The 26,200-nt window shown below is 38.5% G+C and overlaps 1 protein-coding gene across 4 annotated transcripts in view; it reads left to right on the plus strand.

The window, feature by feature from the left end:
- The window catches only part of RSPO2 (R-spondin 2), a 226,971-nt gene that overhangs the window by 167,191 nt on the left and 33,580 nt on the right, over nucleotides 1-26,200 (plus strand). For 3 of the 4 annotated variants that reach the window (XM_059893312.1, XM_025001677.2, NM_001206092.3), the window contains 2 exons: nucleotides 1,421-1,564; nucleotides 3,573-3,761. In XM_059893312.1, the coding sequence (XP_059749295.1) occupies nucleotides 1,421-1,564; nucleotides 3,573-3,761 (333 nt within the window). Of the gene's footprint in view, nucleotides 1-1,420; nucleotides 1,565-3,572; nucleotides 3,762-5,870; nucleotides 5,971-26,200 lie in introns of all 4 variants that reach the window. The other variant, XR_009497078.1, reaches the window with a different exon arrangement.

Genomic DNA, 26,200 nt, shown 5'->3' on the forward strand with positions numbered 1-26,200 from the left:
TTGTTTTAACAGAAACTTTTTTTAGTGTTTATAGTCCACATTCTGGCTTTGCCGTCTTAATTTTTAAAATTTTGGAATTCAATGATTTCATGTTTTGATTACATTTTTTATTCAATTGTATCTTTGGTTGCAGAAACTAGATTTGAAAGCTTTTCTGAATCATTAAATCACCAAAAACAGTTACTCAGAGGCTTGTTAAAAGAGTAAAAGGGTTGCCAGGGAGTTTTCATAGAGCTTTATGTGCTGTTAATTGCCAGCAATTAAATCTGTTACAAGTAATAATGTACTGTAATCTGTTGAAAACCTCACCTTTCAATTAACCAATTCTCCAACCTTTCCTTCCTTCTCCTTGAAGAATAGTTTAGAGTCTATTTATTTTCACCTCTATATGCCAATTACCTCTGGCCCAGATGTTACTGGCATACCAGGGAATCTGATCTTGAGTACAAGTCTAAATTATTGCTTCTCTTTATACCTTGTTGTAATGTGATGGTTTGATGGAAAAATACATGTTTCTAATCCACTGGAGCAGACCACCTATTATAAGCTAGTCAATTTACACGTGTTATTTCAAATCCTCACAACAGCCTTACAAAGTTAGTGACACCCCTGTTTTATACAGAGGAAATAGAGACTCAGAGAGGCATGTATAAATAGCTGTTCAAAGTCAAGAACTGGGAAGGTCAGAACTGGGAGTCAAGGTCAAAACCATACCTGGCAGACGTGAAAGCACTTCTCTTTCATCAACTGTTTCCAAAGAAATGCAGCTAATGTGTTATAGAGAAGAGATTTAGAAGGCAGTCTGTGTAGGGCTCTCAGCACCGACTCAGCCACTACCAACTTCTTGACTTCGTCTCAGGCTTCTTATTTGCAAAATAGGGGTACTACCGCTCACCCTGACAGACTGTTGTGAAGTGGAAATGTATGGCACATTGTGGGTCTTCCACAAAATGACCTACAGTCCCCCTCCTGGTTGACACCCACTGATGAAAGCAAATTCATTACAGAATTTTAGTTAACTGTCTTGGACCAGAAGAGACTGATTAGGTTGTTTCCATTGCATTTTTCATAGTACGTCTTTGGAAGAGCAGAACAGACTACAGTCCCAGCAGCAGTGTCATTTGTAGTGGGGGTGTTTTCTTTTTAACCTTTATTTTAATCCCATTTAGAGTTGCAAAAATTTCTGCAGGATCTCATGCTGCCTAGGGCCCTGGGCTGCAATTTTTTCTCAGCCTATTGATGTGGTGAGCTGTTGGAAGAGGTAGGAGTGATGTAGAAGGAGATGGCATCAGGAAACTAATGAGCTAAACACATATTTCTCTGACCACTAGAATTCCAATGGTGAGTTTATGAAAGTTTTACTTGCAAAACCAGTAAATTGTTTGACTGAAATTTTCTTTCTCTTTAAAATTGTTTTTAGGATGCAGAATAGAAAACTGTGATTCTTGCTTTAGCAAAGACTTTTGTACCAAGTGCAAAGTAGGCTTTTATTTGCATAGAGGCCGTTGCTTTGAGGAATGTCCAGATGGTTTTGCAGCATTAGATGAAACCATGGAATGTGTGGGTGAGTAGTGTTTCATGTAACTTTCAAATTTCCACTTTTATTTTAACACCTGTTTCTTGGGGGAAAAAATGCATGCTGGATGTATCCATCCTAAAAACGAATTGGTTCTCATGTTATTAATTAGAACTGAAAATTATTGAAGTTCTATGCTATTGAGTTCTTTAGTCATTCTGCCATTGGGTAGTATCATAAATTACATTTTGCTACAAAATTTGCGGGTAGAACATTAGGTTAAACTACTGAAATGTTTAGAATAATGTTTTTATGATCTATGTAATATATCCATTTCTTAACTATCTTTTTAGTAACTTAGAGAAGAACATTTTGTTTTGAAGGAACTTTTTAAGCAGGGTCATGTGGTTAGTCTCTCATTTTCATTATGTGTATTAATTTTGTATCTTCTTGCTTAGCCACACATTCATATTAAAAAAATCAATTAGGAAGAGATTTTTTTTGTGCCACATAAACTTTGTTGATGATTAACTGCATGTTGCAAAGTGCATTAAAACAATTTTACTAAATTTAGGTATGTAGAATGCATAATTTAATCTGCACGTATATGCTGTTTGTAAATAACAATTAGGAATACATATTTTTACAAATTTTGGGGGGGGTTTGTGTTTAAAAAACCTTTTGGCACTTTTTAATGCCACTGATTAAAATGTAAAGCTCTGTCAAATGGCTGAATCTAATCAAGTGTAATGGCATCTTCACCACCCCCACCCCCAACATGCCTGAATTTTATTTGCCATGTTTTATATCTGGTATGGTGTACAACAGAGCAATGTATTATGAGTGAGACTTTCCATCTTTTTAAAATGGAGACTTCAGTCGAGAACTTTTTTCCTGCGTAAATACCAAGGTAGTCTATAACTATATTTGAAAGCTTGCAGAGAACACATTTAAATGAGAGATTTTTGAAGAAATGTGTGCTTATGTTTCTATATATGTGTGAATTAATACATGCATATAAGCAACACTCTATTGAAAAATATAGAAAAGTCACCAAAAGAGCCCATTCAAAATGTTGGATTTGTTTTTGAGAGGCAAGACCCATACCAATTATAGAAGTCCAGAGGAAATTCTTATGAAACTTTTAAGCATTAACAAATTAACAGTAGTCCTAACAAATTAACAGCAGTCCTATGCATTCCCCTGGATAAAAATCTTAAATAGCTTTGAAAAACCTAAGAGTCACCATGATGCCTTATGAGATCTGGATGAAGAAATATTCATTGTGTGTGGATTCTGTGCCTGCGTCCTCTTCTGCTATTACACTAGGGGCTTTTAATGGTGAATTTGATGAGGTTTAACTCTGTATATTTTTATTCTTTTATCCCAGGGGAGTTGCAGAGTAGCCTACTTTTTCATTATATGAAGTTAAAAAAGGAGGATGCTAAAAGTTTTTACATACCTGGGAAAACATACATTTTCAAATATCTGATACTTGTTTACTTTTTAAACTATGGCATCAATTTAGGGAATAAGAAATACCTACTGTGGTTTCCAGACACCTATTAAAGGAAATGAGATAATCAGAAAATGCAAAAACATTCCCTATCCTTTTCATAAAGTATTAATATTTACTTCTAACTAAAACTAACACACTTGTGAATTTCAGTGGGGGCATGGAGAATTTACCTGTAAAATTTTGTCTCCTCTTCGTGGTATGAAAACAGTATATTTTACTGTAGGTTTTAGCTGTTGAATCTTTTAAAGATAATATACTCAGTGTCTTTAGAGTGGACCAGTTAGCATCCCATCAAAAAATGAACCAGGACAAAAAGAAAGTAATAGTTTTAAAATTACTTATGTGGCAGTTTTTTACTTCTATCTGTAACTCCATAATGCCAACATTTCCCAAAAGGTATATATAGGTCTTGTGGGCTATACAGCTTAATTTTTGGTATCTGAAAGTGAAGGAGTAGAGAAATACTGCTATATAAATTTTGTAACAATGGAGAAATGTATACCAAATTGTTACCTGTGTTTGTTTTTTCTCTCTTAGAAGGATGTGAGGTTGGCCACTGGAGTGAATGGGGAACCTGTAGCAGAAATAATCGCACATGTGGATTTAAGTGGGGTCTGGAAACCAGAACACGGCAAATTGTTAAAAAGCCAGCAAAAGACACGATACCCTGTCCAACCATTGCAGAATCCAGGAGATGTAAGATGGCCATGAGGCATTGTCCAGGAGGTGAGTTCAGATAATCCCTATTGTGGACTATGTGCTTTCTGGATTTTCCTCGTCCCTAATCACCCTTGCTCCCAATAAAGAGTATTTATCCAAGAAGGAAACCTGATAATAACATTGGCAAGAAGGTAAAATTCCACATCGAACTTCCTTAGAGACAAATGCTTAAATTGTGAAGAATATAAAATGACTGTTTAATTTCATGATACCTTGAAAGTAATTTAGAAGACAACTTTACAAATCAACTTTTAAAACGAGATTTCCAAAAGTGTGTGTATGTGTGTGTCAGTGTTTTTCTTTTTCTTTTTTTCACTAATGTACCATAAGAGTCAGTTCTTATGAAATCAGGCCTTTGCAGATGTTGCTCTAAGAGTAGCAGCCAACTTTCAGTTGAGAAGAGTTTAGATTAGGAAAGTTTATGGAATCCGTAAAATCATCTGTATCACTACTAGTTGAAGATGACAACTTAAAATAAACTTGCCCAAACACTGGGAGGAATAAACATTGTCTTAATGTTGCCACAATGAGCCGGTTCTCTGTTTTGGTAATAATTTGTGGAAAACAGCTACTAGTATGTGTATGTTTATTTGTGTCTTTGTAGTAATTGTGCTGATTTGCAGTAATTATTCTGTAATAACAGGATTAGGCCCACTTACAAATTGGGAGAAGTGTACATAGCTCAGGTGCTGGCTGGAGCCGAGTCAGTATGTTGAAATGCAGTTCTTAGCGCTGATGCTGTGCTTCTGAAAGCATAATCTCGTTACTGTTTATTTTATCACTAGCGGATGCCGCATTGCCAAAAATGAAGTTAGGATTTTTCTAGTGCACAAAATAGAAGAGCAAAAAAAGAAAGCTGCATGTAGAAAATTGCCCTATGAAACAATCAAAACTTTCGTTTGCCTTCATTCTTGCTGTTGGGGCATAGCTTTCAGCTTTGTGGCTGTAGCCCAGAGAAGAATATATATCTGCTTAGAATGGATTTATATCCATATTCTGCTGCCTCCTAGAGAATGTCTGTGATCCATGGAGGAAGACAAAACTTTTAAGACTTGAAGACTCCAGTCGGCCTTTTGAGAACTATTAGATCCAGATTCAGAAGCTACTATTAGGAAGGCAGCTTTTCCTCTTGAATTAGTTTTGCTTTTCTTTGCTGAGTCTTTGAAACAAAGTTTTTTTGGGTCTGCTTTGCACTAACAAGGATGGTTTTGTTCGGTTACACTGGGTATTTTTCAGTCAAAATATAAGAAAATATTTTCTTACAAAACTAATAAGCCACTTCTTGGATAGCTGAGAGCATTTAACCTGCAACCTTGTGCCTAAAAACAAACCCAATGTATTCAGGTATTGGGAATAAAGGCTTTCTTTGTTGTATATTGTTTATATAACTACCCCCCACTCCTCTTCCAGCAACATGGTCCCCCAATTGTGGTTTACGTTAATAGCAAAAATTAACCTGAAAATGCTCCTATAACAAACATGCTTATGTGTAACAAGAACCAGCATGCCCCCCTCCCCTCAGAAACTATTTTGACTTAGCCCTGGTCTTGCTGAGAATTTTGTAGATAACAGCTAGATTTTTAACCTATAATGCTTATTGCATTTTTTTTATGCTTCCGAAAGCAGTGTACTGTCTTAAGAGATATAACCTGACACTGTCAGCAATTAAAATCATGTCAAAACAAAAGTTTATGTATCATCTGTTAATATTTTCTTTGACAAGTGAACCAGTCATGAACTCTTATTTAATTTACATTTAGATTTTGCCAAATATTATTTATTAGGACAGACATTTGCAGAGATAAGCTATTGTCTAATCCCTGTATCAACATATCCAGCTTAATAAATTCAATTTTTAAGTAATCTTTACAGTTAGTAGGTTTAAAAGTTATACTGGAATTTGTTTTCTGTTTTATAAAAAAGAAACTAACATAAAATTGATAGAAATGGAAAATGACTCTGCAATAAAATAACTTCTATTTACAAATGTAGAAAATGAAAACTAGAAAATTAATTTTGGAACTTGAGCACCAATTGATAAAAATTGGCATAACTTTCAGTGGAGTATCCCACCTTGCCTCAGGTGAGAGAGGAAAAGGTTCCTTTCTTCTGTAGGTCACGGTGATTAATGGAAGAATGGAGAAGAAAACCACTTTATCCCGTTTTACATCTTGACTTGATTTCAGTGATCTGCTTTGACAAACCATGCAAAAATGTAAGTCGTAATCAGGTTGGGAATACAGGCATTTTTCAGATCTTTTCAACATATGTATGGATTTTCCTCCTGTTGGAGCCAGTCTTAACCTGATTGCACACAAACGCAGCCTTAACCTCCTTCACACTAGAGCACGGGCACATTAAAATCAGCTGCTTTTCATTACTGGAAGGCGTAAGTTAGAGGTCAGCAAAATGGAGTAGTCCTAAGTAAATATATAAGATATTACACTAAAAACTATTACAAATGAAACAATAAATGGCTGTAAGATTTAAAAACAACAATGTAATGCTTTAGCCTATTTTTTCTTAACTATCAGTGCTTATTTGCTTTAAAACAATGAAAGGATATTTGAAAATATCTTAAGTCATGGACTGATATATGACATGAAGTAAGCGTCCATTTCCAAACTTTTCTTGATCAGTTATCTTCTCTTTCATTTCTGATGATGTAATCTGTAGAGTTCCTTGGGCTTTTCTGACACTCATTCTTCAGGATTCTGGTCAGGTGATCAGACGATCTGGGTCTCTGCACCCTGTCAGCTCATTAATTCTATGATCCTTGGCAAGTCACTTGACCTCTCCTGGCTTCTATTTCCTATTTTAAATTGAGGGTATTGGGGTAGGCAATCTTGAAGATCCAGTCCAGTTCTAAAATCCAATGATTCTAAGACTAATGGCCAAAAATGACATGGATATATTTTGTGGTTGTCATGTGAAGGGTGAGGAAGAGAATATTGTTTTATGACCGAGAACTGAACACTTTTCCAGTAGCTACAGCTGTGCATTCACGCAGCCTTTTCCATCTGGCAGTTCACACTCTTCCTCTTTCCTCCTTCCTTTTCTAAGACTCTCAAAGACTGAGCAAGATTCTTGTAAAATCTTCAAATGACTTATAGTTTAGTTAGTGGGAGATACGGAGAAAGAGGGCAGGAGGATGGAGAAGGAAAGAGGAGGGGATCATAAAAAGATAATGGGAAAGGGTGACAATGAGTTAGAGGGAAAAAACTGAACAATGAGGGTAGGAAGCAAGGGATAAAAGAACAGACTACTAAAAATGAAGACTTGGCCCCTAGCAGATGTAACTGTCTTCACTTCTCTCCCTCTCACCCTGAGCTCACTAATAGAATTAATCATGTTGGGACCAAGTTATCCTATTCATATATAACCTGCAGCTTAAATGGAATAAATTTAAAGTCTGCACTATGTTGTACATTAGGCAATATATTAATAGAAAAATATGCAATTATCATATTTAAGTGATAAATGGAAGAACAAAATCATGGCTACTCAGCTACAAAGTTGGGAGACGTTCATGTATGGTGGGGGGAAATGTCATTTGGAGGGGACAGTAGTCTTTCACAGGATTGACCAATGCCACCCCAACCTGAAATAGTCTGTCCTATCTGTAAAGTCCCATGACAACTAATTTTAATGTATTCATCAGGTGTTTATTGAGCAGTGCTGTGTACCAATCATGAGTACACAGTCCTAACAGTGTTTTTCCTAGAGGGTATCATGGCCTTAGAGAAGTGGATGAGTGCCTTATTTCATGTGGAGGTGGGAGCCGTGTGAAGAAAAGCAAAGCAGGATAAGGAGCAAGTGAAAGATTGGATTGAGTGTGTATTATGTCGGGTGTTCAGGGAAATTGAGGGAGTAACATTTGATCACAAATCTGAATGAAGGAGATCTTTTGAAGAACTAAGGAAAATTTTCTTCTTCTTCTTTGTTTTTTTTTTTTTAGCTCTTGACTCAATGGCTATGTTTTTTGAACATCATTGATTCTCCCATTACCTATTAGAGAAGAGCAAGGAACTGAGATCTAGGATTCTTTTCCTGGGCCACAGAGATGTAGCAAGTTATTAATGGTAAAGCCAAGAGTGGGAAGCTCATGTTTACTTGTACCTTTCCCTTGTTCCTTATCATAAAACGCAAAGATAAACCCATAGTTGTCTGACATCAAAGTAGCTGACTTTATTTCTCCCTCCACCTCAGTGCATCATTTTATTTTTGTTTTACTAAATGTTTCTTAAAAACATGACACTCTGCCATCACTATCACCTCCCAACATCTTCCCGCTTGAGATAGCTAGTGAAACATACCTCAAAGGTCATTTTATAAATGCGAAGTGTCGAGTCACTGGCTTTGTTTCGATTCTGCCGTTCCTACTTACAGCCATTCCTACCTTACAGGAGAAGGCCATCTTCTTCCGTAATTTTAGTATCATTGACCCTCAGTTTGTTGGGGGGAAAAGTGCAAGTGCAAGATTGTTCTTTCCATCCTTAGTCTTTCAAGGTCGCCCTCCCATTGAGGCTGTCCCCACAGAACCACACCGAGCACTCTTCTCTGCCCCTTTGCTCCCTGGCCTGCCCAGGAGCCCTGGGATCTGAACCCAACCCCATTTCTAGTAGCTCGGTGCCTGGAATGGCTTCTCTCTTTCTGACACATCTAAGCAATCAGGTGGTTAAAGTAATTTAGGTAATGCTTGGACAGATGCACGGATGGCCTTCTGTCTTTTGCTCACGGCAGCCTCAGCATACCATACTGCAGCTGTTAGTAACAATATGGAGCAATTCTTTAAGCCCTTGGTCATATTTTCTCAGGACTGTGCTAAAATTTAAATATAAAAACTGCTACTACTTAGGATTTCAACTTGAAAATAACTCACTCCTCCTCTTATGTGACATTATTTGACCAGCATCTACTTTGTGTTTTTAAGTGGCTTTTAACTTTGTTGTTCTTTAGTCACTAAGTGGTGTCTGACTCTTTTGCAACCCCATGGACGGTAGCCCACCAGGCTCCTCTGTCCATTGGATTTCCCAGGCAAGAACACTGGAGTGAGTTGCCATTTCCTTGTCTAGGGCATCTTCCCACGTCAGGGATCAAACCCACATCTCCTGAATTACAGGCAGATTCTTTACTGCTGAGCCACTGGGGAAGCCCTGGCTTTTAACTTGATAGGGTTTAAAAGAAAATACTATTTAGCAAGCTAGAACTAGAATCTCATGCAAACATCTACTTTTTAAAGGCAATATTAATAAGACCTCTTTAGTTTTTGTTTTCTGTGTATAAACTGACAGCAACATGTGGATTAGGTATTAGATACTATAACTAAAGATGATTGTAGATTGTGATGGATTAAACCAAGAGCAGGAAATAAGCACATTTTCAGTAGATGGGGTCAAGAAAATATGCTTTAGACATATGTTCTTTATTTCTGTACATTTTGTTTACATTTGAGTTGCAATTTATGTGGTCTGTTTTATACATGCCAACCTCAAAAGTAGTTTGGAGGAGAGAGGATAAGAGAAAAACCTCTTTTCTTTTGAAACTTTCAGAGTTGTCAAGAATGTAGATATTGACATTTTTATATGAAGAAGAGAGCATCTAGAAAAGGAATTCTTTCTGCCTCTTTGTTTGCTATGCTAAATTGTTTCTTTTAAAATCAGTGATTTGTGTTAGTTGCCTTAGGAAAATTGTACTGTTTCCCGGGTACTCTGGACATGTGGCAGCAAATGGTAATGTTTATTTTGATTATAAGTTGGTGGTCACTCATAGGCAGCCACATCTTAAATGTAAATGTATGCTTATCATATAAAATTGACATTTAACAAAGATCCACCTGCTTCCCAAACATTTCTCTCAGTAAAGTATCTGTAAGTCCTGCTTCATTTGTCTTAACAATAAGCCTTCAGGCTGTGTCTTGGGGTGCATCCCCTCTTGCTGCTGTCCCCACGCCCACACACTATTTTTACATTTTTTAACTTATTTCTGGAAAAGTGGGTAGGGGATAACCAATGCACCTGGTGGTGGGTGGTGGTGGTGGTTTTTGTTCTTCCTTGTCTGGGCTTTTTTCTGGGTGTGGGGGGCAATGATTTTTTTTTTTTTCCTTCAGATTTTTCAGTTCTCACATTTCAGAAGGTAAGGGTCTGAGGAATAAGGGAGCAGAAAAGTGGGGCCTGGTGTGCTGTGCACGGGAGCTCATGCAAAGTCCAGAGAGGGCGAGATGCAGTGCAGCCTTGGACTCAGACACAGAAATTCAGGGGCATGGCCAGTGCCCCTCACATGGAGTGAATGAGGGGATTTAGGACAGCCTCTTCTCCCAGCTGCATTTTGAGCCTGCCCTGGGGCCAGGCTTGCTTGCCCGAGGGGTCAGGGAGTGAGTGAGTGAACCCACACCTCTGTGCCATTCTCTGCAGCTTCCCGCCGGGAATCTCTATGAGCCCCATGTAATTAGAGTCTGGAGCAACATGTACTAGTCTCTTTTATGAGTGCTCGTAAAAAGGATTTCTCAACTACGTATGCCACTGAAGGTCTATGTGTCACAAGGCAAGGATAGGAACGTTTTGGAGGAGGCTTTCTTTTATGAATTCTACCCAGCAGTAAGCTACTCTGATCTTAATGTAAAATATATAAAACAATTTTTACAACACTCTAAAATAAAAACAACTTTAATAGGACACACATGGTGTCAGTGGTAGATTTTCTTTTTTTCCCCTTCTTACAGGGGACTTTTTTTTTTTCCCCTTATGAGATAAGGGAGTCTTGAGTATAAATCCTCTAATGGTTTCTTGGAACAACTTATTTTCCTCAGCAGACACCTCTCTGGGCTCTTTAAACGGTGTTGACAAAAAGAGCACAGGCGGGTCGCTCGGTGAGATTTCCTGTAAATGCTCCAGCTACTGGATTGACCTCCAGTTGGACTCATGGATCTCCTCCAGGATTAGGACGCAGAAAGAAAACATTTTCGTGGAAATGATGACAGAGTTCTACTCAAATCCCAGCGTGGTTCATGTTGTCACCGTACAGAAGTGGTTAAGACGACAAAATTACTTTGTGCAGCAGAGAGGGGCAAAGTTCAGGTGGAAAACTTGATTGCAGTTTAAACTCAAAATGTTAAGGGCAGTAGATTCTGCTTTACAGTTGACTTGTTTGTGTAATATTTGGACCTAATATCCTGTGTAGCAGCCTTATTTTCTTGTTTTTAAGGACTTTGGAAATGAGTAAAATTGTTTGAACTGGTGTCGTGCAGAGACGTTAATAACTGGTGTCATACCCTACAGCCTGCCCATTACGCAAAGGATTTAATGATAACTTAATGTAAAAAGTATTGATAACATCCTAAAACAAGACAAATTTTTAAAGATCAGAACTAGGAAAAACTTAGAATAAGAGCTCAGGACTGGCAAGGAGAATGGACCATATGAATGTGTTGGGTGAAATAATTAGGCCAAAAATTTGACCTTGGGTTTCCTACCAGGTAGTGGGAAAATGTGGCTATGATTCTATCTTAATTAAAAATAAATGGTTACTTATAAAATATAGTGTCAATTTAATAACAGCTTTTGGAGAGAAAATTACCACACGTACACATATGTATATACATACAGCACATGTATACCTATACATATACACAAACACATGAATATATACACATGCCCACATACTGCTGCTCCTAAGTCACCTCAGTCCTGTCCGACTCTGTGCGACCCCAGAGACGGCAGCCCATCAGGCTCCCCCGTCCCTGGGATTCTCCAGGCAAGAACACTGGAGTGGGTTGCCATTTCCTTCTCCAATGCATGAAAGTGAAAAGTGAAAGTGAAGTTGCTCAGTCATGTCTGACTCTTAGCGACCCCATGGACTGCAGCCCACCAGGCTCCTCCGTCCATGGGATTTTCCAGGCAAGAGTACTGGAGTGGGGTTGCCATTGCCTTCTCCGTTCATGTATATATGAATGTATATGCATATTCACACATTTATGCATGACACACACACATGTATGTATACTTCACCTTCAGACACATTAAGGTGTGCACAGGGGGTGAGACTTACATTGTAGAATTAAGGAAATGAATAATTCTCACAGTAAGGGGAATATTCTAGTTCCATGAGAAGGTAAACACTAAACAGATTTGTCAAGTGGGAAATCATCCCGAGAGCAAGGAGTAGTAAGGCAGACAGTGTCTTCAACAACACACATGTCAAACATATGTATGTTTCTGGAGGTGGAGGGCAGCTTGGACGTGTTTATCCCTCAGTGAAGGGAGAAGGTTTAATGGTGAAATATGAGTCTACAGAGGAACAGGCATCATGGAATCAGGACTTTCTGACTTAGCAGTTACATTTGAATACAGTCACCCAGTAGGATCTTTTAGTGAATATTGAATCCACTGAGAACTTCATGGTATCCAGAGAATCTAGAAAGTGTGCATTTCTACTGAGGGCCAACTCTGCTTTGAGCTTGTTCAATGAGCCAAGTGTATTTTCTGCCTGGTAAGATGTTCTTAACTAAGTTCAGAAGTCGTGTATTTAGATGCTGAGTTACTTCTGGTGATTACCTCAGGCCCCACACTAACATTTTAAATACCTTTTTTGTGATATTTGTTCTCTAAGCCTGGCCTTCAATTATTTTGACCTTTAAACGTGGTTTGACATGAGAGAACCACGTGGATTTTGAGTAAATTCTTACTGAGTTGACTTTATTTTTAAAGATTTTTTAAAATATATTTATTTGACTGTGTTGGGCCCTAATTGTGGCGTGCGGGATCTTCTTCCTTGCATCATGCGATGCATGGACTCTAGTTTGTTTGCTGTTTATCTCTCTATGGAACTATACAATCAATCAAGATTTAGCCGTCCCATGGCATGTGGGATCTGAGTTCCCAACCGGCGATTGAACCCATGTCTCCTGCATTGCAAGGCAGATTCTTAACCACTAGACCACTAGGGAAATTCTGAATTGACTTTATTAAAATATGTTACAAGCTACCTTCTAATGCTTCTTTCAGGTTTACTTCCCTTATATAATTCAGGTATTAAGTGGTGGAGCTGAGTTTCGAATGCTGTGAATTTCCCCTAGCTATGTCTATAGGTTCATCAAATCAATTATTTAAATCTTATGTTTTAAAGAAATGGGCAAAGGGGAGTGGGAGGTGATAGAAACAAACGCTTATAGTCTAGTTGCGGATGAAGAAAATGCACATTACAAAGTGATATAAAGAAACATGTAAAGTAACCAAAGAAATAAAATGGAATTTGTAAATATAAGTATTATTATAGGCCCTGAAATAATAGGAAACATGTCCTGTTTTAGCTGTTGTGCAAGGGAATGCTTCCTGAGGAGCAAAACATATAGGAGAGGGGGGGGAAAATCATGTTTGAATAGGGAGATCGTTTGAGACAGAATATTGTAGGAAAAAGATACAGATGCCAACAAGTACCTCTTGTGTCCAAGGGAGGCTGAGCAGAAGAGCCTGGCTGGAGTTCAGATATTGAGGATGGCAGTCGTAGGCAGCTCACAGCAAAAATACAAGTTGTAAACTGAGTCTGTGAGGCACCTCTTTGGAAAGAACAGGATTTTTAATTTTATCTTGAACAAAGGGGAGTCCTAGGGGACTTCTGAGTGTGGGAGTGTTTGGCACGAATGCTGATTGAACGTGGGGGTGGCTGAGGGTGTGTTGGTACAGTGCGGTGGGCTTCCAGGTGGTGCTAGTGGTAAAGAATCTGCCTGCCAACGCAGGAGACCCAAGAGATGAGGGTTTCATTCCTGGGCGGGGAAGATCCCCTGGAGGAGGGCACGGCAACCCAATCCAGTATTCTTGCCTGGAAAATCCCATGGACAGAGAAGCCTGGTGGGCTACAGTCCATGGGGTACAAAGAGTCAGACACACGGAGCACATACACACAGAAGAAGGTAAACCACATGTCTAGACTTGGGGCGGGGCATCATGCAGAGTCTGAGTTTGGGAGAATTCCCAGAGAATACTTCTGGGTTCTGATGTTTATGCATGTTTCTGTAATGCTTGCTTCTCTAAAGAGCACGGGATTTTGCCTTGACTCGCCGTCCACTGTGACCCTTAAATCTTTTTCTGCCAACTTTCTAAGCCAAGCCATTCCCCAGTTTGTATTAGTGCGGTTTATTTTTTTAAGATCTAGACACATTTTGCATTCGCCTTAACTGAACTATGGGCTTCCCTGGTGGCTCAGATGGTAAAGATTCCACCTGCAAAGCAAGGAGACCGCAGTTTGATCCCTTAGTTGGGAAAATCCCCTGGAGAAAGGAATGGCTACCCACTCCAATAGTCTTACCTGGAGAATTCCATGGACAGAGGAACCTGGCAGGCTATAGTCCATGGGAACGCAACTTTAACTGAACTAGATTTGCTTCCTAACTGCCACTTCCATTTGCCACTTACCAAGACCCTTGGATGTATTTTTCCCTATTTTCTAATTTATGATGTTAGTCTTTGAATGGATGTCCCTTACCAGCCATCTTGGAGTATTCTGAGAGTTTAAAGTATGCAAATCAAATATTACTCAGGGCAAGGATGAAATTATTCTGCTGGATCCTATTTCAATTGTATAATCTAAGATGGTTTTATCCAGCATGTTTACTAGCAGCTGCCTGGAATGCTGGGTTGAGAAGGAATCTGAGTTAAATGCTGTTTAGGAGAAAAGTGTATAGTTATCAATTTGCACTGTTTGTGGTGTGGGATGGAAAATAATGTTGTATTTGTTCCCACTAATTCTCTAACCCTCCAAGTCCCCAACACAAACTTGGCTATCTTTGATAAATAGTCATCAACCTTCTATCTTATACCTTTAATGGTAGTGAATGAGTGTATATTGGAAAAAAGCAGTATGAAAAACTAGTGGAAAGAGTTGTAAATTTGGTTTATACTGGTTTTGGTCCCATAGTGGTTGAATGGCATTAGTCAAATTACTTAATTTCCTAAAACTTAGTCGTTTATAAACTAGGGATATTATGTCAAGGGATTGTTGTAGGAGTAAATGAGCATATATGCAAGTTGATGAATTCTTATTATTCTCTACATTTTGTTGTAATTTCCTTGTTAATTCTGCTGTATTTTCCATTCTTCCCAGGGTTTACTCTTACCTAGTCATGCTCTCATTCAACATGAATCATCCATCTCCTGTTTGAGCCCCAAACCCCCAGATCTGGCCATTGATGCTTCCTTAGATATCCCGCCAGCATGTCAAACTAAGTGCAGCTGAAACCTACCTTACTATCCTTGCAAAACCTTGTTTTTCTGGGAATGGCTAACATTTCTAAAGGCATCACTAGCTTCCCATTTACCTAGGACCTCAGCCCTGCCTTTAAATCTCTTCCTCATATTCACACAAATAAAGCTCAGATATTTGCTCAGCCACCTAAAAAGTTTGAAAACTTGAAAAGTTTAATCTTTCTACGCTTCAGCATGTATTATATTTGGAACATAATAATAGATGCCTGCTGCATAGGATTTCTAAGAGGCTTAAACATCATTTGTACCTGCTTTGCATGGGATCAAGGATCAGAAAATATGGGTTGTTATTATTTCATCTTTTTAAAATAACTGCTTATCCAGTTCTGTTTCTCCACTGTTCCTTTTTATTTCTGTCATCTGTACTCAACTTAAAGCCTTTTTATTCTCTTTACCTAGAAGATTGTAATATCCTTTGGTAGTCGGAGAGAATGTAGGTTAATTTGCATTTCAGTTAACAGTGGTTTCAGCATATTCAACATTAAACTCTCTTAACCTCATTTTGGCAACCTACTCCAGTATTCTTTCCAGGATAATCCCGTGGACAGAGGAGCCTGGTGGGCTACAGTCCATGGCGTCACAAAGAGTCGGACATGACTGAGCAACTGAGCATCCGAGCACACACAGTGTAATCTAGGTGGTGAAACTGAAACAGTTCCAGAAGTGGCTGGGACAGCCACTGAGAGTCCTGATTAGCACAGGGCCTAGGACAGAGCAAGCCTCAAATGTTGAAAAGGATTAAGGTTGGAGTATAACTAGGAAAGGTTAACAGTGGCTGAAAGGGTGATACATTCAGAATATAGATCTGGAGTCATGGGGGGATTTGAGTAAGTAAAATTGATTACAGGGAGAAGATCAAATGAGCAAAAAACATAAAAAATGGATGTGTATAGCTACCATATAAGTAGACATGGGGCATCTACTTGATATAAAGTATGTGTCAGGAAGCAAAAAAGGAAAAATTGGGGCAAAATTAATAGAAAGTGAACTCAGTAAATTCTTCAAAATTAATGTTACCAAATTAAGCCTCATGGATTGACTGGTGCCAGAAAAAAATTGAGACTAACTGAAGAATTAACACAAGGAAGAGAGTTTCTGCTGATTTATGATAATTCATTTGGAAACCTCAAAGCTCATCCTCAGAAAGAAGGATGGGTACAGGATGTGGATATATAACAGACACGGTAATGTGTGTCGCTTCACTGACCTAAAGACATTTTGCTATGGGAATTCAATTTCTTCAACCCATTATGTATCCGTCATTTAATCTTGAGAGAGTAAGATCCATAGGTTGAGGGGAGGATGGGATCCATAGAAGGGAAGAAGTCTCTAGACATAGATCCAGGAGTAGCCAAACTAGATTCTCTGCAGGATTTCACAGGACGTGGGTTGCTTCATGGCTTGTGAGGAGGAGGCCCGTCAAGGAAGTATCTGGTCTCTCACCCTGGCTAAGAGAGAATAGCTTTACTTTTTCCCTTTTTATGTTTTGGGTTTTTTTTTTTTTTTTTTTTTTATGAGCTTTCCTTTGGCGGTGGGGTAGCAGGTGGGAACTTGTCTCTCTAAAACAAGTTTAAGTTGCATTCATTCACATCCCTTCCTTTACATGGCAGAAGCTAAGGTGCAGAGAGGATGAGTGAACTCCCCAGGGTAATAGAGGATAAGGGCAAAGCTTGGTTCTGGCTTAGACACCAAACCTAGAGCTCTTGCTTCCATACAGCCTCCTTTTTTTTTAAAAAGTAGAGTCGAGTTTCTTTACAATGTTAAGTTTCTGCAGTACAACAGAGTGAATCAGCTGTAAGTACATATATATCCCCTCCCGCTTGAACCTCCCTCCCATCCCACCCCTCTAGGTCATCACAGACCCCCACACAGCCTCTTTTCTGTTCAGCATATAATTATCTCTGGGAATTCCTCAGAGGTGCTGTGACTAGGGTTTTCATGTTCTTGCATACATACATCTCCTGTATTGATTGGCACTTTATTTTTGCAGTGTTTTCTCTCCAAATAGTGGTATAAAACTCAGCTCGGGCTGATTCAATAAAATATGTGCTTTTCATTAAGGTGGACTGTGCAAGATTCTGTGATGGACCAATAAGACAGTCCCAATCCTGCCTTTAGCTAGTTTACAGTTTTTCAATTGGGTATGCAAATTACATAGAGTTAAATATGGTATTAGATGGACAAGCACATGATAGGCTCCAAACACAACTTTATTTCATCTTCAGCTGCCTCTCTAACATTTTTACTCAGTAGGTATTATCTTCCCTTGTTCCTAGGGGAAAATCCTGGTAGGTCTTACATCTTTTCTGCTCACTTTTTGGTGAAAAACTCCTATGATCATTTTGTCATTGATATAGCCTTGATTTAATTATTAGATAATAACCAAAAACTAGAAACTTGAATTCATAATAAGCCTTTGATTATTATCTTGGAGAAAATGTACAACAGACTTTGGCTGATACAAAGAGCCTATTTTTAAAAATATCTACATATATTAAAAAAATCTACTTTCCAAACTATCCCTTTCTTGAAAACTCTAAAGGAAATAAACCTCTGATGAAAATGAAATGGTAAAAAGTAACTAATGCTAATTCCTGTAAGATGTATACCGTGTAGACTCCTGTTCCTTTTGTCTCTTTTCATTTTACATCAAAACCATAGGAGGAAACCACACGCATGTTTAACATGTGTGCAAAGATTTCTTGTAGTATTCTTGTATTTTCATGTTGAGAGTGGTATTGATGACCTTAGTAATTTAAAGTAATTTCTGCTTCAAATGTCAAGTGTCAGTAGCATTTCAGATCTTCCTCTATTTGGTGTAATTGTCAGCTCTAAGTTCACAGACTGACCTAATACAGTCATCAGATATGCTTTGAATTAAGAGTTATTTGGCTAACTTCTGTAGCCCTGTTTGAAGCTGTGCAGTGTGTTGCCGTTACCAGTTTGCTTCTGCTTTATCAGAAACATAAGACCTGTATATCCCAAGAACCACTATGTGAAATTTTCCACCAGGTGGATGACATGTGAGCATATCTGGTTGCAAAACTATAATATCGGTAGTAGCCTAATTCGAACCATGCCTTTTATAATAGCTTACATTTATTAAGAACTTGCTTAAAGGAGTTCAAACAAGGGTGGTGACCTCTTGGACACCCATATTTTAAAACCCTTTTTTTTAAATCGGACAGTCCTTAAGTTGTTCATCTCTTATGCAACTTTTAGTATTTGGTAACCAATGATTCCACAATCAGTGTTATGCAATGAATGCCCAATGAAAGATAGATTGAAAATTCAAAACTTTTGGTCATTTATTCTTGTACACACACTTACGTGTGTGTGTGTGCGTGTGTGTGTGCGTGTGGCGGGGATGAGAGCTAGTGCTTTCTGTGCTGCATTCAGGGAAATGTTCAATGTTGCACTCGGCATTTTGTTTGACAGTTGTCACGTTGTTTTCATTGTCTCTCCATTTTGTTTATTTCCCTGCTTCTTAAGCAGCCTGATGAAATCGCATCAGCTAACTGGGATTGAATTTTGATGAGTGCCAAGTTGCTTTGATGAAATCTAGTGTGCTTATCTTAAACTCGACTTTATTTGGCTTTAATGCTGGTATTTTCCATATTGAGAAGATTAGAGCTTTTGTCTGCTACTGGAGATAGAAGCCCTGTAGGAAACAAAGATAGCTCAAACACAAAAAGGAACGACAGGAGAAGTTCATTTTATACTTTTGCTCCAGAACTACTGTCCACACATTCAGACTTCTTTTAAAAGAAGTGTTAGCATCCATTCCTTTTAATAGTGATAAAATCAGAATTAGCTCTTAGCCAAAACTACCCTCACCCGTGAACTTAGAGAAATAGTTTTCTTGTTGACCAAGAAAAAAGCTTTCGTGTCCCATTATCTGGATTTTCCCAAGGGGGACAAAAATATTTTGTATATTAAATACAAGATGATATTCCCTTTTGTCAACCAAGGAAACAATGGAGCTTTTAAATTGTACCTCCTAGTGATATTTTAGGCTACAAAGCCAGTACTATAAAGGAATTAAAGAATTTTGGAGTCAAAAGACTCCTAAATTTAAATCTTAATTTCTGTCTTATCACATAGAGGAAATTAAACTTGCTGAACTTTTGTGTGATTAAATTAGGTGATACCATTGTTACCAATGTCTCTCTTTGGAGTCTACGGCCATACCACTCTGAATGGTGCCCAACCTCATCTGATCTCAGAAGCTAAGCAGGGTTGGGCCTGGTTAGTACTTGAATGGGAGACCAGTGTATCTCTGGAGATCATTATAATGCCAGAATTTCAAGAGGTTTAGGCCACGATTGTACAATAGGATCTTCAGAATGTTCACAGAGTCTGAAATAGGACATTTGGCTCTTCAGCTAATATATCTTCCCCTTTTACATAGGATGCCAGCAGCTTCTGGTATCCCCAAGGCTTCTAAATCTAATGTGTATTGGTTGTAGAATTGGAAGAGATAGCCTACTTTTATTCCGTAACCATGGACAATGCAGCTACCCTCATCAATTCTTAAAAAGACTGGGGCTGCTCTTTGGACACTTGGAGATACTTATCTCAGTTTTCTGATTTGAGTCGATTCCCTAAAGTGATTTTAGAATTTCGACTTGCAAAATCTGGCACAGAACATGCCCACTCAAAAATGCTTATAGATCGTGGCAGTTTAATGGAAGACAGATAATTGGTGGTAGATAATTCAAGGCAGTTCTATAGCCCTGAAAGAAAGTTACGTATGTTACATTTCTTCAAAATCATCTGTTTCTGTACCTTCGCATAACCTAATTCAAATTATTTCCTTTTTCATGTTTTTTCTCTGGGTCAGTTTTCAGTGGGTATAACCTACCTGATCTATTGAACACTAACTATAAAGAGTTCACTTCTTAGTTTTACTACATTGTATATAGAGTGTTCAATCAAGGACTACTTCAGAGTTACAGAATTACTGGGTTCTGCCAACTGTGAAACCAGGCTGCTTTTCTATTTAAAAACAGAATGTGTGTGTTAGTTGCTCAGTCACGTCTGACTCTTTGAGACCCCATGGACTGTAGCCCACCAGACTCCTCTGTCCATGGAATTCTCCAGGCAAGAATACTGGAGTGGGTTGCCATTTCCTTCTCCAGGGGATCTTCCCAACCCAGGGATCAAACCCAGGTCTCCTGCATTGCAGGTGGATGCTTGACCATTTGAGCTACTACTGCTAAGTCGCTTCAGTCGTGTCTGACTCTGTGGTACCCCATAGACGGCAGTTCACCAGGCTCCTCTGTCCCTGGGATTCTCCAGGCAAGAATACTGGGGTGGGTTGCCATTTCCTAGCCACTAAAAACAGGATAGAATCACCTAAATGTCAACTCCTCACTTGTTAAGTTCACTCTTGGTCTGACTGATTTCCATTCTGATGGAAATAAGCCTTTATCAGAGTGGTATCTTATGGTGGAGTAAATTTCATTGCATTTAATATTTTAAGTAATTTATGAATTATCTGGCAAGGATTATCTTAGTGGATTTTACAGATGTAGCCCCAAAACACGAAATAAAAATGTTCCATATTTATTTATGTACCACGTACAGAAATTACCTCTGTATAAATGATTTCAATGTACTCTTTATTATACTGATTTTTTTTTTTTTTTTGTACTCACTTATTTAGCTGTTGTAGGCTTTCCTGGTGGCTCAGATGGTAAAGAATCCTCCTGCAGTACAAGAGATCGGAGTTTGATCCCTGGGTCAGGAAGATCCCCTGGAGAAGGGAATTGCTACCCACTCCAGTATTCTTGCCTGGAGAATTCCATGGATAGAGGAGCCTGGCAGGCTACAGTCCATGGGATTGCAAAGAGTCGGACATGACCGAGTAACTAACACATTTAGTTGTTGCAGATGTTACTATTATCACCATAATCTAGACCAAAGATCTGGTGAAGCTTCTGTATACCCAAGTCCTAGACTTCCATGCAGTTTGATTTAGAGAAAGCCACCACAGAAGATAATTTCTAGATGAAGAATATAAGAGAGTGAATTGTAGCAGCTCTGTTCTCAGGCTCTTTAATGGGTTTTCTGACTGTGGTCTACGCCACAGCTCCAGATGAGTTGAAAATAGTTACTCTGGAGTCTGAATACAATTGCTGTCTTCTCAGTGTAAGGGTTTGTTGATCAACAGGCTTGAAAGAAATTAACAAAATATGCATTTTTTTGTAAGATGCATGGTTTCTCATTATAATAGATATTCTACAAACCATGAGCCATGTTAACAATGTGATTCAAGATTTGAAAAGTTTGAAAGCTGCTACAGCTGAAATTATAAAGCAAGAACCAAATGCTGAAATAAGGGAACAGGCACCGTAGAAAAATGTTGATGGCAATTTGCTTGAGGTTCATAAAGGAGGTATATTATACCTTTTTTTTTTAATTGGAGGATAATTGCTTTCCAGTGTTGTGTTAGTTTCTGCTGTACAGCAACATGAATCAGCTGTAAGTAAACATATATCCCCTCCCTTTTAAGCCTCCCCCCACCAACAATGGTGCTCTTTCAATTCACTCCCTCTAACCCTAAAAAAAAAAAAAAATTATCATAAGGGACATATAATTGGTGTTTTTATCAATAGCTAAAACAGTTCAGTGTATTTGATTCTTTTTCATCTGTTAAAATTTTTCAAGTTGCTTTTTCTATATAATGACTTTCCTTTCAAAACTGTGCTTATGTTCTTCAGATCTCCAAGTTCTTTTAAAATATATTTTTTAAATTATGATAAAACAGTACATATTTCAGGTATACAAATCTTCGTTGATATCCTGACTCTCCATTTGAGAGACCCAACTTCAGGAAGGGGCTTGTTGAGGCAGATCATAAATGGCTTTGGGCCAAGAGGCCATGAGCAAAACACCCACAGGCACATACTGGGAACTGAAGCTTTTCTCAGAGAAACAGACCATCTGACTTTTTAATTAGAAAACCATCTAAGTCTACACCTCGGTGTCATCTCTTGGGACTTCTAAACCAGAAACTAGGGTATCTTTACTAGTGTTTTTCTTTTATAAAACATGCCATAAAAATGTAGAACCATAGCCAGGGGAGAGATCAGGGGTAAGGGGGTGTGTCTCAAGGGATTGATAACAGGATTAAAACTTTACAGAAATCCTTTGCATTTCTGGCTAGCATCTGTTATAAAGCACACATACTTAACTTGGCTGGAGCTGTGAAACCTGGTGTTTCACATTTCAGGTTCCTTTTAGGCAAAATTCAACACTTGACCTTCTAAGCAGAAACGACCACCTCTGTGAAAATTTAAGAACTAGCCCTGAGCTCAGGAAAGGGTAGACCAAAGTGAGGGGAAACCCCCCTGGGACAAAGTGGTTTCTTTAGCCAGGTCAGTGGCAAAAGGCAGGATGCCTTTCAAACTGGTTGAAATCGAATATGATGTTATGATAGCAAAATGAAAAGGGTTTGGGGGTTACAAGCTATGAGGTTGAGGAAGCTGTGTTCTGCTGTGTTGACTTCTGAGAGGTCAGTTTGGATCTGTTGGTATCAGAGATTTCCTTAAAGTTATCTCTAGTTCAAAGATGATATTAAGCATTGTAGTTTGTTTTGTTTTGTTTTGGGGAGAGATGATGTTTAGAGAAAAACACCCCAAATAGGCACTTTATTTTTAAAACAGCTGCAGAAAAATCAAGGATTTTTTTTTTTTTTTTTTTTACCAAGGTTGTAGCCCACACTGAAGCAACTTAGCAGCAGCAGCAGCAGATGCTGCTCATCTCCTCATCACCTTTCCACACTGGCCTTTGAGATTCTAGATAGTTTGTTTTTTCTTATTATGTTCATAGGACATAATACTTGGCATTTAACTTACTTGGCATCTTTTACTTCATGTTTCTGTACAGATGAGCAGGTGCTTCATGGAGGTCAGTAACGTGAGGAAGATTACAACAAATTTATTTTACTTCTTTATGTTCAGTGTTCCAGGCTGTGCTCTTGCAAATGTTCTCTGTTTTGTGTGACTGAACAGCAAAACAGAGGCTAAAGCACAACAGAGACAGTTTTAATGCTCATAATTAAACTGCTGTTCCATGTAGCTGTCCCAGAATAACTTTTAAATCATTGTGCCCTTTGGTCTAGTAACTTTCTAGGTACCTTCTCTGCCGCCTCATTCTCCCTACTAAACATTTTGTGAGGGATCAGCTGTACTACCAGGCCATCAAATGTATTCAATTTTGGAAGCAAACACTTCATGGTTGTTTAAAAATCCAAAGTATTCACATGGGGGAAAGTGTGGGAGGTTTCAAGTTTCTGAAACATTCTGCAGAAAATGAAGTGATAACAGTTCCTGCCGGTGGCCATATGACTCAATAATAACTGGAAGAAAAAAAAATGTTTGTTTAGGCTTGGCCAGAGTTAATGACAAGAGTTGTAATCTTATTTTTGCTCACAAACATGTTTCCTTTCTCCACAACACCTTTCCCCATCTTCTGTAGACACATCGGTCTTTGCTGAGACCTGGCTTCCCTCTTTGAGAGATGTGTTCAGCATGTATTCTGTGCTGATTCAAAGCTTTGTTTTGATTCCCACCATTCATTAAAAACATAATAACAGCAGAACCTCAAATCTCTTGCCACAGTACAATGTTAGCCTGTGTTATGGCAAAATGCGGGGAGCATTTGTGGCCGGCAGGCAGGGGTAGGTGCTTAGAAGGTTTTCATTTCAAGTCCATGACTTACAGCCTCAGTTCATCAAAATGCTTTACTCACAAAGATTTCAGAATACATTTGGCACCAACATGTGCTAACGTGAGTTTTTGTTGTGTTTAAATTCCTTCTCAGCTTGGTCAGCCAGATCTTTATTTTATTTTGGTGCATAGGCACATCTGTCACGGGTCTCCTCAGAGACTATATGCGTCTTGGGAGGGGCTCCTTTTTCCTGAACCCATGCTTTGTGTTTAGCTTCCAAATACATTTAACATTTCTAGAGCCACAATCAGGTGAGTTCCCCAATTTTTAATCCATTTGGTTGATAGGCTGGGGTGTTATGGTCTGTTTTATTGTATTTATTTATTCTCACTAAGTGGGTGGGATATTACAGCTTTAATAAATGACCTTTTGTGCTGATAGTGTTGTGGGCAAAGAGACTGTATATTTTGAAAAGAAAACCTTTAACTTAAATACATTAAGTAATTCTGCAGGAATTCATAACTGGAAGGTTTAAGATAATGTATTTTAAAGAGGGCTCCAAGAGCATTGCCTCGGAAAATGGTGGGTAGTTGTGAACTGTCACAAGAATGAAATTACTTGGACCTTTCTGGGTTAATCTTAATTTCTTAATATATTCAAGCTCTGAATTCATATACACTTGACAACAGAAGTCAAATATTTGATTCAATAAACATGCCAAGAAATGCAGCAAAGCTAACATTTTTATTTGTAACAATAAAACTGCTGAGTCTATTAAATGTCTTAATCTCTTCTAACTTGACATTTAAACTCTAAAGGACACTAAATTTTTATGTTACGAGAATGTTGCCTGAAAAAGCCCTATTAGGTTGCAATTTCAAGAATCCTATTGTGGACAGGTTCAGGATTTTAAGCAAACATACAAGAAATATCAGTATTTATATACCTCATTCATTCATATTCCCTCTGTATGTATATATGTGACCAAGATGTATATTTTCTTAAGTGGTCTGCTGAAAACATGGAGGGGGAACTCTCCCTGTAATATGGAACAAATCCATTTGGTGAAATACTCAGTTACTAAAAGGCTTGGTGATAAAACTATCCAGAAAAGTCATAATGTAGAATTGCAGGTTACATATCCAGTGGTAAATATTCCACCTCTGAACCGTCTTGCTTCTCGATGTCCTGGCATCTCCAGTTGGTGTCAACCTCTTTCAGCCTTGATGCCACCACCGCCTGGGCTTCCACTGTGGGGCCACCTGCTATTTCTGTTTCTAGGTTTTGCAGCCCTCAAATGATGAGAGGCAGAAAGAGCAAAGGAGTAAAGAGAGCAAAGGCTTTGCAGTTGCACATCCGGAGACTGTCTCACCAGGGCTACCACTCATTAACTACTTTCCCTGGGACCCATGTCTGAAACTCTTGTTCTTTCCCGTGAAGTGGGACCTTTCAGGCTTTAGGGGGAGAGAGCACATAGCGTCTGTGTATAGCTCGTGTTTCCCGATGCTTACTGTTTCTTAGTGTGGGTCTGTCAACTCCTCCAGCTGACCCTGCATGACTTGCTAGGATGCTAGAGAGCTTCAGCTTCTAGAAAGCAGTAATACTATTCCAGATTCCTAGCTCCTTCTCTCAGACACATAAACCTAGGTCATTTATTCATGAGGCTCAGGGCACCTTCTGCCACTAAGTATTCAGTACTATTTTGTGGCCCTGATGCAGCATTCCTACGCCTTTATGTCTTCCGATTCTGCCCACTTAGTCGGGCAATTGTCTTTAATTCAGACCTGGTCACGGTTTCCTCCAATCTTGACTATCTTCCCACAGGTGTAAGGACTTCCCACAAATCCAGGACTCAGCAGGAAGCCATGAGATGGCAAAATTCAAAGATGAATATTAGATTATATCCACTTTGAGCCTTATCTCATGATAGGTATCTTTTGTACTACTACTATGTTTTCTGAAACAAGTTTTAAAATTACTAGCTTATAGATTTGCAGTAGTACATAATTTATGTGTATCTGGACATTTTTATCCATATTAAAGTCTGACTATTGTGTAAAATATATATTAAATTATATATATAATTACTTTACACATATTACATATAAGTATCATAGGAAGATATGATATAATCATAATAAGAAGACACCTTGCAGGTAAAATCCTATTTTTTTTTTTTTTACTATATCTAAATATAAATTTGAGCACTTAAGATTTTCCTGCTTTGGGCGAGAGTTCTTTTTTTTTTGGTCAACAAGGCTCCTAAACAAAAAAAGTGTTGTCATGAAAAAAATCAATAGCATCCCTAGTTACAAGTATTAGTCAATCAACCATAAGCCAACATGGTTTATGCTTCCGATGGAAAGGATTGTCACACCCGCTTCTCAGTCCTCAGTGTTTAGTTAAAGTGAAAGTCACTCAGTCGCATCCAACTCTTTGCGACCCCATGGACCATACAGTCCATGGAATTCTCCAGGTCAGAATACTGGAGTGGGTAGCCTTTCCCTTCTC

This window comes from Bos taurus, chromosome 14 (assembly GCF_002263795.3).
Source record: "Bos taurus isolate L1 Dominette 01449 registration number 42190680 breed Hereford chromosome 14, ARS-UCD2.0, whole genome shotgun sequence".
Taxonomy (NCBI): domain Eukaryota; kingdom Metazoa; phylum Chordata; class Mammalia; order Artiodactyla; family Bovidae; genus Bos; species Bos taurus.